Source organism: Saccopteryx bilineata, chromosome 4 (genome assembly GCF_036850765.1).
Source record: "Saccopteryx bilineata isolate mSacBil1 chromosome 4, mSacBil1_pri_phased_curated, whole genome shotgun sequence".
NCBI classification, from domain to species: Eukaryota; Metazoa; Chordata; class Mammalia; order Chiroptera; family Emballonuridae; genus Saccopteryx; species Saccopteryx bilineata.
Window position 1 is genome coordinate 77738479 of NC_089493.1, and position 13792 is coordinate 77752270.

General features: G+C 41.7%; 1 protein-coding gene across 3 annotated transcripts in view; it reads right to left on the reverse strand.

Annotated features, from left to right (window-relative positions):
• The window catches only part of TUBGCP4 (tubulin gamma complex component 4), a 52049-nt gene that overhangs the window by 25143 nt on the left and 13114 nt on the right, over positions 1-13792 (reverse strand). For all 3 annotated transcript variants that reach the window (XM_066276879.1, XM_066276878.1, XM_066276876.1), the window contains 4 exons: positions 11322-11401; positions 6147-6348; positions 2548-2713; positions 2198-2322 (listed from right to left, as the gene is read on the reverse strand). In XM_066276879.1, the coding sequence (XP_066132976.1) occupies positions 2198-2322; positions 2548-2713; positions 6147-6348; positions 11322-11401 (573 nt within the window). The remainder of the gene's footprint in view (positions 1-2197; positions 2323-2547; positions 2714-6146; positions 6349-11321; positions 11402-13792) is intronic.

A 13792-nucleotide genomic window follows, 5' to 3' on the forward strand; every position in this document is an offset into this window, starting at 1 on the left:
AAAATAGCTTGGTTGCCAAGCAATGGAGCAGCAGCCCCAAATCGGCAGAACATCGCCTGTAGGGGGCTTGCCGGGTAGATTCTGGTCGGGGCACATGTATGGCCTGTCTCCCGCCTCTCACTTAATAAAAAAAAAAAAAGAAAGAAAAGTCTATTCATTACAATTCTAAAACATTTAAAGGGTCTGCGCTTTCATTGTCTATCATTGTTGCAAACTGAAAATATCATTTCTAGCAATATGTGCATTTCAAAATTTCAGCAGAAGAAAACCCAATTTTTTTTTAATTTATTTATTCATTTTTTAGAGAGGAGAAGGAGAGAGAGAGAGAGAGAGAGAGAGAGAGAGAGAGAGAGGAGAGACAGAGAGAGAGAAGGGGGGAGGAGCTGGAAGCATCAACTCCCATATGTGCCTTGACCAGGCAAGACCAGGGTTTCGAACTGGCGACCTCAGCATTTCCAGGTCGACGCTTTATCCACTGCGCCACCACAGGTCAGGCAAGAAAACCCAATTTTGAAATATTATTCATTCAATAAAATTTTACTTTTCATTTGACCAGGTGGTGGTGCAGTGGATAGAGCGTCGGACTGGGATGCGGAAGACCCAGGTTCCAGGCCCCGAGGTCGCCAGCTTGAGCACGGGCTTATCTGGTTTGAGCAAAAACTCACCAGCTTGAGCCCAAGGTCGCTGGCTCAAGCAAGGGGTTACTCGGTCTGCTGAAATCCCGCGGTCAAGTCACATATGGGAAAGCAATCAATGAACTAAGGTGTTGCAACGTGCAACGAAAAACTGATGATTGATGCTTCTCATCTCTCCGTTCCTGTCTGTCTGTCCCTGTCTATCCCTCTCTCTGACTTTCTCTCTTTGTCTCTGTAAAGAAAAAAATAAAAAATTAAATTAAAAAAAATTTTTTTTTTAATTTTACTTTCCTCCATTAATTATATATTTCAAGCAGTCATCACAAAAATGATAAAAGAACAGAAACAGATTCAATAAAATAAAATGAAAGAAACTGAAGATACCAGCCCCTTAGGCAAGAGCTATCTTGGCTACAGACAGAGGAGTATCTTCAAATTTTGAAAGGACAGGAAGTATATTCTAGATAGTTTAGATATTTACTTGACCAATAATCAAATCAAGTGATAACTCAAGGTCACCTTAGGGCTAATGTTCTATGTCTGTATCACAGCTGTTTCCAATGCCTAGGCATTTTTGAGGCAGTGACCAAAAAAAGAAGTAATAATTTGATAGATTACTAGGCTTGCAATGCGAGGACAGCTGATGCTAAGCTTCTTAGCAGTTCTGGACACTGACCCCAATGTACTGGCTATGCTTCAAAATAACCTGCAGAGGTTTGTTTATTGGTTGACCGGGATAAATACAAGTACTTACTTCCTACTGACTTATAATTAGAAGCTCTGGAGGTTAAGGACTTGATTCAAGTATGCTTTAAGATTTCCACAGGTGGCTCTATTCACAGTCAGAGTCGTAAACCTCTAACATAGTTAACAGCACAGATGACTAAAGATCTCATTTCATATTATCACACACCTATGAACCAAATTTTATCATAAACTACAGAACATATGCCCATTTGAAAAATTATTAGTCACAATTTAAGTTCATGGATGAAGTACAATTCACATAAGAACACTGAACTAGGTAGAAGTCAGAAGAACATTTTTGACCTCATCTTTGTTACTTTCTGTGAAACACCAGACAAGTTAGCTTTCTGAGTTATTTTTTTCATGCATAGGAATGGAAAAATTATATTTGTTCTGCCTTCCTCAGGAATATCATATCAACAAATAACAGAATAAGTAATAAAGCCATCTAAAATATAAGTAAGGCACTAAAATTAGCCAGAATCCATTGATTTCTTGGAGTTACTGCCAAAAGACTGTATCTTGACAAACTCAAAATGTGGACTGTTCGAAATGAAACCAAGACCTCCCTTTATTCAAATCACCAATCAACTAACTAGCAAACTCCTGTCAGGTGTGAAAAGGCTCAGGCAGTTCTGCATCTATTATTAAAAACAGAAAAACTGTTTCCTTTTCTACTTCTTGCCCTTCAAGTCTCTCAAACAATTCCTTCCAAGCTAAGTTCTTACCACATTAAGAAGAACAAAAGTCAGTATTCAGTTTCTGGGGAGATTAGCCCACTTTCTTCCTAAGAAAATATACTATGAAAGACAAACCTCAGCCACAGTGCTACGAATACCATCCACCACCTGCTCAAAATCCACCAGACTGAAGAGCGCCTGCTGCTTGAGACGATGCAGCTCTGCAGCAAAAGTGTCCTCCTGGTTTTTCAAAATAGATCCTGCAAAACAGGAAGGCACAGTCACAAGAAGACCAAGAAGAGCCAAGACAAGCAAGGATTCCCAACCCTGGCAATGCAGTTCCTTCACCTGCTTCTCAGGCAAGTGTGTCATGGTCACGCTGAAATGTCAGTCTAGAAACATTACTAGCCGCCCACTTCTACCAGGTATACTCTGGGGTCATGCAATTTCAGGAAGGGGGATACACTATTCAAGGAGATTCCTACCTTTTCTAGTCAGGTTGACATTTTGATTCTCAAACATCTGAACAGATTCTCCAACAAACAGGATTTTTTCAGCAACCCTCACTGGAATGTAGGATGGCAGAATCTCCACTCGCAGGGAAAATTGCTTTAGAGATGGTGCCAGCATGTTCTCTTCCTCTATCAGGCGCTGGTCAAGGAAACAACCCATATCAGAGATAATGTACAAAGAAAGGGAAAACAAAACATCCCCATCGGTGATTTATATATATTTTCTAAAAGCAGAGACTTTAAATCTGAAGTTGCATAGTTCTTGAATTACTAGCGTTAGATGTATTCCCTTTTCAGGCAGCAGGAGAGCATGGTGGAAATGTTTTTTTAATACTAGAATTTTTATCCTCACTCCACCTTCACTACTGTAGAAACTTGTGCATTAGATCTGGAACTGATTCCTTACCTATACTATGGAGTAACTGGGCTTTACTTTTTCCAAGTCTACACGTCTATGATTTTATCATCTTGTATATATGTCTGCTCCTCCCAGTGCTTTATATCAGCCCTAAGTCATTGAGCCAAGTGGTTCTCAAATTGTGGCTCCTGGACCAGCAGCTTCACGTGGGAGCTTGTAAGAAATGCAAATTTCCAACCCTCATCCCAAATCTACAGAAAATCTGAGTGATAAGGCCCAGCAACCTTTAATGAGTTTTCCAGGTGATTCTGATGTCCACTGAAGTTTGAGAACCACTGATCTAGTGCAGAAAGCCCCAGATACCCACCACTATCACACAGTGCCCACATTCCCTGACTTGCTTTTGATTTGACCCTTATCTAGTTCCACTGACTCGATGAGCCTGACTTTGATCTCTGCTGTTTGCCCTCTGTTTTGGGCTTCAGTGCTGGTGTTCCTCTGAGTATTACTCCAGACCCTTTCCTCTCCCCATCCATCCTCTTTATCGACAATCATATCTCTGTGGCTGAATTTCACAGATATTTTGAGGTTCTCTTTCTTTTTTTTTTTTTTCTGAAGCTGGAAACGGGGAGGCAGTCAGACAGACTCCCGCATGTGCCCGACCAGGATCCACCCGGCACACCTACCAGGGGCGATGCTCTGCCCACCAGGGGGCGATGCTCTGTCCCTCTGGGGCGTCGCTCCGCTGCGACCAGAGCCAACCCAGCGCCTGGGGCAGAGGCCAAGGAGCCATCCCCAGCGTCCGGGCCATTTTTGCTCCAATGGAGCCTTGGCTGGGGAGGGGAAGAGAGAGACAGAGAGGAAGGAGAGGGGGAGGGATGGAGAAGCAGATGGGCGCCTCTCCTGTGTGCCCTGGCCGGGAATCGAACCCGGGACTTCTGCACGCCAGGCCGACACTCTACCACTGAGCCAACTGGCCAGGGCTCTTTTTTTTTTTTAATTGCACAGAACTCTCTACAATTATAAAAGCTTCAAGATATATATGCAAACATATATTTTACAAAACCTCCTAAAGTCCCACCTGGACCCCAGATTAAATACTTCTAATGCTGATGGTTTCTAAATCTTTACCTTTAAACTAGACTGTTCTCTAAAGTTCCAGCCTCAGCCCACTGGACATTTCCTACAAGTACCTTAAACTCAACATGTCCAAACTTAGACCCATTTTCTTTCCTCCAATGCCAGCAGTACACATTTCTTACTTTCACTACTAACATTTAAACATCATCGTTGATTCTTCCCTCTGGACCCATACCCAATCAATCACTAAGGCCTACTTATTTTACATCCTAAATCTCTCTCAAGCCTCTTTATTCTTCTCCATATTTACTGTTAATACCCTTGGTTTAGGTAATTATTTTTCACCAAAGTGTCCCAGCATTCTAACTGACCTACCTCTAGCAAATCTTTTTTTTTTTTTTTTTTTAGCAAATCTTGATTAAAAAAAAAAAGATTCTCTGTGAGAGACAGGCTGTAAGCTGACCAAGTCTTTATATCCTACTAGGGCTTAGTTTAAGATTAAGCTCTTCCCCATTCTTCTAATACTAAGATCTTCTCAAACACCCTTTTTAAGACTAAGCTTTACCCCACACCCTTGACCAGGGGTCCCAAAACTTTTTACACAGGGGCCAGTTCACTGTCCCTCAGACCGTTGGAGGGCTGGACTATAAAAAAAACTATGAACAAATCCCTATGCACACTGCACATATCTTATTTTAAAGTAAAAAAACAAAACGGGAATACAATATTTAAAATAAAGAACAAGTAAATTTAAATCAACAAACTGACCAGTATTTCAGTGGGAACTATGCTCTTCTCACTGACCACCAATGAAAGAGGTGCCCCTTCCGGAAGTGCGGTGGGGGCAGGATAAATGGCCTCAGGGGCCGCATGTGGCCATGGGCCGTAGTTTGGGGACCTCTGCCCTTGACTGTTGCATAGTGGGGGGTGGTGCACTCTTATGAGGATACCTGTTTATGCCTCAGATGAGTGACTTTGTATCAGAGACTTCCTATTTGCATATGGCTTAAAGGCTTTAATTCTCTACACTATATAATAAAGCAGACCCGGGGCTTTGCTTTGGCTCTGGCTTACCATCAGCTCGCAGAGGGCCCCCGATCCCATCCTCTTTCTCTTTGAGTCTATTTCTTCATTCTGTACCACTCTCACTCAGGACCTGGACAATTACTAGCTGCGCTGGTTTGCAGCAATTCTCCATACAGTATCCAGAGTGATCTATCCTAAAGTCTGATTTGTCAACCTCTTGCCTAAAATTCTTCACTGGCTCTCAGTTCTTCTCAGGTTCAAGTTCAAATTCCTCTTCATGATCTTACCTCTGCTTAACAGCTTAATTTATTGTCTTGTCCCCTAGCCCCGCCACTGGGGGGGGGCATTTCAGTTTTTACTTGACTATTTCAATTAAATTACTAATAGTTCCTCAGGACATACTTGACTATTCCAATTGAATTACTAAGGGTTCCTCAAATGAGCCATGACCTTTAAGGACTCTGTACTTTACACACATCCTCCCCTGGAACATTTACACACATGCCTGGAACATTTGTTGACCTCTCCTCCCAAACTCTTTTGCACGTTAGCTATATATCCACTGAAAAGCTTCCTCTAGTTAACTCTAAGACCATGCTTTGAGAACACCCATACTTATGCTCTCCAGAGCACCAAAGTAGTGACTACTACATATTATTCTCTACATGGTTGTGGCACCTAGAACAGTGCCTGGCACATAACAGGCATTTAATAAGACATAACAGGATTAATAAATGGATGGATGGATGGATAAATAAGAACAATAGAGGACTTTGGCGGTTTAATCAAAACTCTAAGCTACATTTATTTACTACAGGGTACAAGACTACCTTAAGAGACAAGACTAATTATTAACCCCTTAAAAGCATACACTGGGAAAACATGAAACAAAAGGAATCTCACAAATGTATTTTGTTTGGCAGTCCCACATTGAGTTAAGTATTAAGCTAAGATAAAGACAAGTGCTTATATAACTAGAGAATTTATGGAAGGTGTCCAGGCTATGATGACCTTGGAGCAGGGAGGGAGGACCACTAAAAAGGTCATTTAGCAGTAGTCTTTTCTGACCCCTGGCAGGAGTATTCTAGGCTTCTTGCTGTGCTCTCACCAAGTCCTGGAGTTCTCTCAGTTGTTTTCCTGTCAGTCCCCCAATACCCAGATCCTCCTCATCCTCTTCTGGCTGGGCACTGACATTACCAGAAGATGGACCCTGTTTGATGAAGAATTCTTCGTGCTGGTCCAAGAGGAGTCCATGTAGCATCCAGGCTGAGAGCTGTTTATACATGACCCCATGACACACGGCCAGGATTCTGAGTAAGGAAAAAAGCAAGAGCCTTAGAAGTCCGCTTAAAGAACACTAAGCCCGATCCTGACCAGTTAGCTCAGTCGGTTAAGAGCACTGTCCCGAAATGACAAAGTTGCGAATTCTATTCCTGGTCAGGGCATATTCAAGAAGCAACCAAAAAATGTAAGACTGAGTGGAACAACAAATGAATGTTTCCGTTCCTCCTCCCCTCTCTCCCTTCCTCCTTGTGTCTCTTAAAAAAAATAAAGTCAATAAAAATTAAAACCCTGGCTGGATAGCTCGGTCAGCTGGAGCGTTGTTCTGGAGTGAAGGCTGCCGGTTTGATTTCCCGGAGCAGCTCAATGTTCCTGTCTCTCTCTCTGCCTTTCTCTCTCTCTCTCTCTCTCTCTCTCTCTCTCTCTCTCTCTCTCAAAAAAAGAAAAAAAGAAAGAAAAAAAAGAAGAACACTAAGCTTCACAATGGCAGAGAGCATGCTTTAAACTACAGGATAAAGAGAGGCCTGAGATGTTGATGAGTCAGAAGGCAAATGACCAACTAAAATAAAAATAATTAGATTTTAATTTATATGTCTGAGGCTGGACTAGCTGATTAAATTTCCAAACTTGTAGACTACATACTGAAGTCTGAAATGTCCAGTGAATGTTCTGATAGTTTTTTAAGAGAAGCATGTTTTCTTTCCTCCTTTTGTGTAAAGTAAATTTTAACACTGATATTCCAGTTAAAATTAAATAGACTTATAGGAGTCTCTCTTTGGCTAACATAGTATTAAGTTTGAAGAAAATCTTCAATATGTAATAAGTATACCTGAAAAATATTATCCAACAAAGTGCAGAAAGGTTGTTGGAGAATGGTATAGTCACATGGTCTCAAAGGATCACCCCCAGATAACATATTAATTACAAAGGGGAAAATGTCCCTCTAAAATGAAGAGATCTGGTGGAAAACACTTAAACCGAGTGATCAAGCTTTGTAACACTCAGTAATGGGACAAACTTACTTTTCTGTGTCTTCCGATATGATGCAACAAAAAATAATGACCCATTTAGTATTCTTGCAAAAAATGTTCAACTCAAATCTAATCATGAGGAAATAATCAGAAAAATCTAGATCATGGAGCATTCTTCAATGTAACTGGTCAGAACTCTTAAAATTTTGGTCATCAAAAATTAAAAAAAAAAAAAAAAAAAGAAGAGGACTATTCCAAATTAAAGGAGACTAAAAAGATATGGCAACCTAATGCAACATGCAAACACTGATTGGATCCTGGCTGCAAAGAAAAAGAACACTAAGCCCGATCCTGACCAGTTAGCTCAGCTATAAAAAAGTTCTGTCCTGACTAGGAGGTGGCGCAGTGGATACAATATTGGCCTGGGACGCGGAGGACCTAGGTTCAAAACCCCAAGGTCGCTGGCTTAAGCATGGGATCATAGACATGACCCCATGGTCACTGGTTTGAGCCTAAAGGTGTCTGGCTTGAAGCCCAAGGTCACTGGCTCAGCTGAGAGCTCACTAGTCAAGGCACATATGAGAAAGCAGTCAATGAACAGCTAAGGTGCTGTAAGTATCAGTTGATGCTTCTCATCTCTCTTCCTTCCTGTCTGTCCCTCTTTCTCTCTCTTGCTAAAAAAACAACAACAAAACAACCTTTTGGAGGGCAACTGAGGAAATTGATATATTTTGGATATCATATTGTTGAATTAATGTTCACTTTCTTGGGTATAATATCGTATTGAGAATATATAAGCTAATGTGCTTTTTCTAAAGAGATACAAACTGACATATTTAGGGATTAATCACTATGATACCTGTGAACACTTCCAAATCATTCAGCAACAAATTGTGGTATGCATGCATGTGCGTATGTTTGCATATAGTTACATATATATTTCAGTTTATATAAAGGGGGAAGAAGATAAATCAAATGTGGTAAAATGTTAACTGGTGAAATTAAAGGATAGATAGGTGTTTATTATAAAGTTCTTTCAACATTTTTATAGATTTGAAAAATTTCAAAATAACTTGGCAGCAAAAAGAAATTAAAAGAGATTGAGCCTGATATTATTAGTATGTAGTATACTAACTGAATGGAATCACTTTTTTTTTGATGTGCGCGCACATGTGAGGAAGAGAAAGGGAGAGAGGGAAAGACAGAGAAGGAGGAACAGACAGACAGGAAGGGAGAAAGGTGAGAAGAACCAATTTATAGTTGCAGTGCCTTGACCGGGGGGCTCCCAGTGACTCCTTGCTTAAGACAGCAACCTTGGTCTCGAGACAGCGATCTTAGGCTTCAATCCAGCAACCTTTGGGCTCAAGCAGGTGACCAACGGGTCATATCTGTGATACCACGCTCAAGCTGGCGACCTCAGGGTTTCAAACCTGGGTCCTCAGCATCCCAGGCCGATGCTCTATCCACTGTGCCCTGCATGGTCAAGCTGAATGGAATCACTCTTAAAAGAAATGAAATGTAAAGGCATTTAAATTTTGCACATCACTGTATATGGCCTGTAAAATTTTGTCCCTGCAAATACATAACAAACATGTATACATCATATTAAAACTACATAAGATTTTATATTTGATGCATAAAACTATATAGTATATTTACATAGACAGAAACTATAGATTATGTATACCAAAAGTTGAAATAGGTATCTCAAGGAACAGCGATTACAAGTGATTCCTATTTCTTCTCTTTGCATGTCTATATTTTCTACAAATTTCATTTATTAGGAAAGAAAACCCCACAGTAATAGAGAATTAAGTCCCTAAAGCATATTCTCAAAATTTTCTTATTCTGATGACTTAGTTGTATAGTGCTTAAAGTGAAGATTGTTAAGAGTTGTAAGGGGCCTCAGAGATCATCGGCTCCAATTTTGCAATCAATGCTATACCCTCTTTTGTTTTCTTCTTTTTTAAAAAATGAGAAGGAAGAGGGGAATAGGAAGATCAAAAGAGCAGTCTTTAATGAAACTCCATATACACTTAATATAGTTGTAATCATAAGATAACTTTACATCTTTTTTTTCTGTTAGTGTTATAAAAAATATTTTTACATGTTGTTGCAGTATTTATATTGTTAATGGCATTATAGTTGATCAACTGAACACACCTTTATTTAGCTTTCTTTTGCTGCTGGTAATTTTCTGATTTCTTGATATAGTATACAACATTGCAATGAATGTTTGTGTACATGCTTATTTACCTCCTTTTTTAAAAAAATTATTGATTGATTTTTAGACAGAGGAAAAGAGAGAGAGAAACTGAAACATTGATTTGTTCCTTTATGTGCCCTGACCTAGGATCAAACCCACAACCTCTGTGTATCAGAATGACACTCTACCCAACTGAGCCACCCAGCCAGGACTATTTTCTTCTTTTGAATAATTTTGTTAGGATAAAATTTCTAAGAGTGGCATTATGGGATCATAAAGTATAAGCATTTTTAAGAACCTCAATATGAAAATACTAGCCACTCAAAATCCTTAAGTTTAGATGTAACTAAACATTATCCTGCACATGTAACGGAAATTCTTCCAGGATGATGAGATCCAAAAATTAAAAAGGATTGCTTCAAGGGTATCAAGGCAACTCGATCCTAGTTCTTTGTTTTTGTTTTTTTATTAAGCAAGAGGCAGAAAGGCAGAGACAGACTCTTGCATGCGTCCCCAACTGGGATCCACCTGGCAAACCACTTACTGGGCGACACTCTGCCTATTTGGGGCCGCTGCTCTGTTGCTCGGCAACTGAGCTATTTTAGCGCCTGAGGTGAGGCCATGAAGCCATTTTCAGTGTCCATGGCCAACTTGTTCGAACCATTTGAGCCATGGCTGTGGGAGAGGAAGCAGGGGTGGAGAAGCAGATGCTTGTTTCTCCTGTGTGTCCTGACTGGGAATCAAACTTGGGACTTCCACACACCTAGCCAATGCTCTACTGCTGAGCCAACCAGCCAGGGCCCTTTGACCCTAGTTGTTGTTTTACTATTTATTCATTTATTTTTTTTTATTTTTATTTTTTGTATTTTTCCAAAGTTAGAGCAGGGAGGCAGTCAGACTCCCGCATGTGTCCAACCGAGATCCACCCGCATGCCCTTCAGGGGGTGATGCTCTGCCCATCTGAGGCGTTGCTCCATTGTGGCCAGAGCCATTCTAGTGCCTGGGGCAGAGGCCAAGGAGCCATCCCCAGCACCCGGGCCATCTTTGCTCCAATGGAGCCTCACCGTGGGAGGGGAAGAGAGAGACAGAGAGGAAGGAGAGGGGGAGGGGTGGAGAAGTAGATGGGCGCTTCTCCTGTGTGCCCTGGCCGGGAATCGAACCCGGGACTTCTGCACGCCAAGCCGACACTCTACCACTGAGCCAACCGGCCAGGGCCTGATCCTAGTTTTAATAACATTTATAAACCTCTTTTTGTAATTTCTGAGCCATCAAAAATGATTACATAGGCTCCTCTGCTCATGGATCTTTTCTGTCTTGGTCATAGGAATTTCTTTTCCCCAGAAGGAATCCTGAGATGATCTGAAAATAAAACAGTGTAAAGTCAAATGTCTTGATCATCCGCTTGACCAGGCGGTGGCGCAGTGGAGAGAGCATCGGAATGGAATGCAGAGGACCCCTGTTCGAAACCCTGAGGTCACCAGCTTGAACGTGGGCTCACCAGCTTGAGCGCGGGGTTGCTGGCTTGAGTGTAGGATCATAGACATGACCCATGGTCGCTGGCTTGATGCCCAAGTTTACTGGCTTGAGCCTAAGATTATTGGCTTGAGCAAGGGGTCACTTAGTCTGCTGTAGCCTCCTGGTCAAGGCACATACAAGAAAGCAATCAATGAACAACTAAGATGCTGCCATGAAGAACTGATGCTTCTCATCTGTTTCCCTTCCTGTCTGTCTGTCCCTATCTGTCCCTCTTTCTGTCTCTCTGTCACACAAAAAAAGTCTCTTGACCATCCACCCAAACCCCAACCCCCAATTAGCCATGACTTACTTTTCTAGTGCACTTCGAACAGGAGGCAGACCTCCACAGCTGTGTTTGTATACTGTTTCCAGGATCTGACAACCATGAATCTGTGGAAAATACAGCCTTTTCTAACTGGATTCCATTTTAATAGTCCATGAAGCACAACCTCATATTCTATATTCAATCCAGAGGGTACACTCCAGCAGGGAATAGGGATAAGTTAAACGTTCTCATAAGGTCTACAATTCCTTATGAGGAATTGTAGGGGTGTGTGGGGTTTTCCCCTCTGCCAAGCAATTCTCAAACACCAGCGGAGGTATCTATATTTTGACTTAATTCTGACTCTACCCTGAGATAGCATCAGCTTCCATAGGTTAAGGGCTCAGTCCTACAAGACTGCCCTTCATTTCAGGGTGCTGCTGTGCTTCTAACTAGCTATACATCAGAGGTTCCCAAGACCCCCTCCTTGGGTGTGATTAGTTTGCTAGAGCAACTCACACAGCTCAGGAAACCTGGTTATTCACTAGGTTACAGGGTTTTTCTTTTTTTTTTTTTTTTTTTAACAAAAGATATCAAAGGATACAAATCAATAGCCAGATGAATATACAGAGGATGAAATCCCGAACAAATGAGATTCTGTCCCCAGGGAGTCTGGGCCCTGTATGGTGGCATTTGGAATCGTTCTGGTTCACCAACCTGGAAGTTCTCCAAACCCTGTCCTTTTAGGGTTTTATAGAGGCTTCATTACACAGGCACAGCTGACTAAATCATTGGGCACTGGTGATTGAACTTAATTTCCAGCCTCTCCAAACCCTCCCCCCCACCAAGAGGTTGGAGGTGGGACTGAAAGTTCCAACCCTTCAATCACACGGTTGGTTCCCCTGGCAACCAGTCCCCATCCTTAAGTGCTGTCCAAAAGTCATCTCATTAAAAACTCAGATGGTTGATAGGAGTTTCTTATGGATCAAGATGCTTTTATCACTTTGGAAATTCCAAGGGTTTAAAGAAGCTCTGTGCCAGAAACAATATGGAGACCAAATATATATTTCTTACTATAAATCACTATATCACAATGGTTATTCTCAAAGTATGGACTCTGCAGCCTCCCTACCCATCTCCATCCAACTCCCCCACCCCTTCACCTAGAAACTTATAACAAATACAAATTCTTGGGCCCCACTCCAGACCTACTGGATCAGCTCTCTGGGGCTGGGCCCAGCAACCTGGTTTTAACAATCTGCTCCAGGCAATTCTAACGCAGGGTGTTTGAGAACTACTGCACTAGAGAAACCAGAAACATTTAGAGTTGACATTCCAAGAAAAGAAGTAAAGAAACCTCTTTCTTTCAGATTAAAGCCTAATTCATACTACTTATAAGGCATACACTTTTCTGAAAATCTGCTTCCTCTATATCCTCTGGCTTTCACTTTTTAAAAAACTGCTTTATTGAGGTATAATTTACATAACATAAAATTCACCCATTTTAAGTGTACTATTCGCCTGACCGGGCGGTGGCGCAGTGCGTAAAGCGTCAGACTAGGATGCAGAAGACCCAGGTTCGAGACCCCCGAGGTCGCTGGCTTGAGAGCAGGCTCATCTGGTTTGAGCAAAAGCTCACCAGCTTGAGCCCAGGGTCGCTGGCTTGAGCAAGGGGTTACTCGGTCTGCTGAAGGCCCGCAGTCAAGGCACATATGAGAAAGCCATCAATGAACAACTAAGGTGTTATAACACACAACAAAAAACTGATGAGTGATGCTTCTCATCTCTCCGTTCCTGTCTGTCTGTCCCTGTCTATCTCTCTCTCTGTCTCTGTAAAAAAGAAAAAAAAATTTTTTAAAAAGTGTACTATTCAACAATTTTTAGTAAACTTACAGCACTGTATAGCCAGTCACCCAGTCACCATAATCCACTTTTATAACATTTCCATCATTTTCTAAAAGGATCCCTTTTGTCCATTTGCAATCACCCCCATTCTCACTGGCAGCCTATATGTTCTTGACCTCCTGGTTTTCATCTACAGAGCAACAGCACACTAGCTCCTCTACACTCCCCTGGCAAGAAGGAAGAGTCACCGATCTGCAATCCCTCTGCTCATTTCCCACTCTCCTTCCTGTTGCTAGTGGAAGCTGAAAGTCAACTGAGATGTGCACATAGGCATGGAATCTTTACACTAAATCCACTCATGGAGACGGTGCCCTCCAATTTTGGTAACTAGATTAGTCAAGTGTTGAAGGTCATAGTCTTTGGAGTCAGACAGACCTGGTTTTATATGCCAGCTCTAATACTTACTACCATCTGTGTGACCCCAAACACTTCCTTAACCTATTGGATCCCTTAAAGGATTGAGTGTGACAATGTATGTAAAGCACTTAGCACAGTGCCTGGTATATAGTAAGTGCACAATAAAAGCTCAGTGTTACATGAGGGCTATCAGCTTCGAAGGGCCAAAGACCACCTCCCATACTTGCTTTGCTGGCACAGAGTGGACACAATAGAGC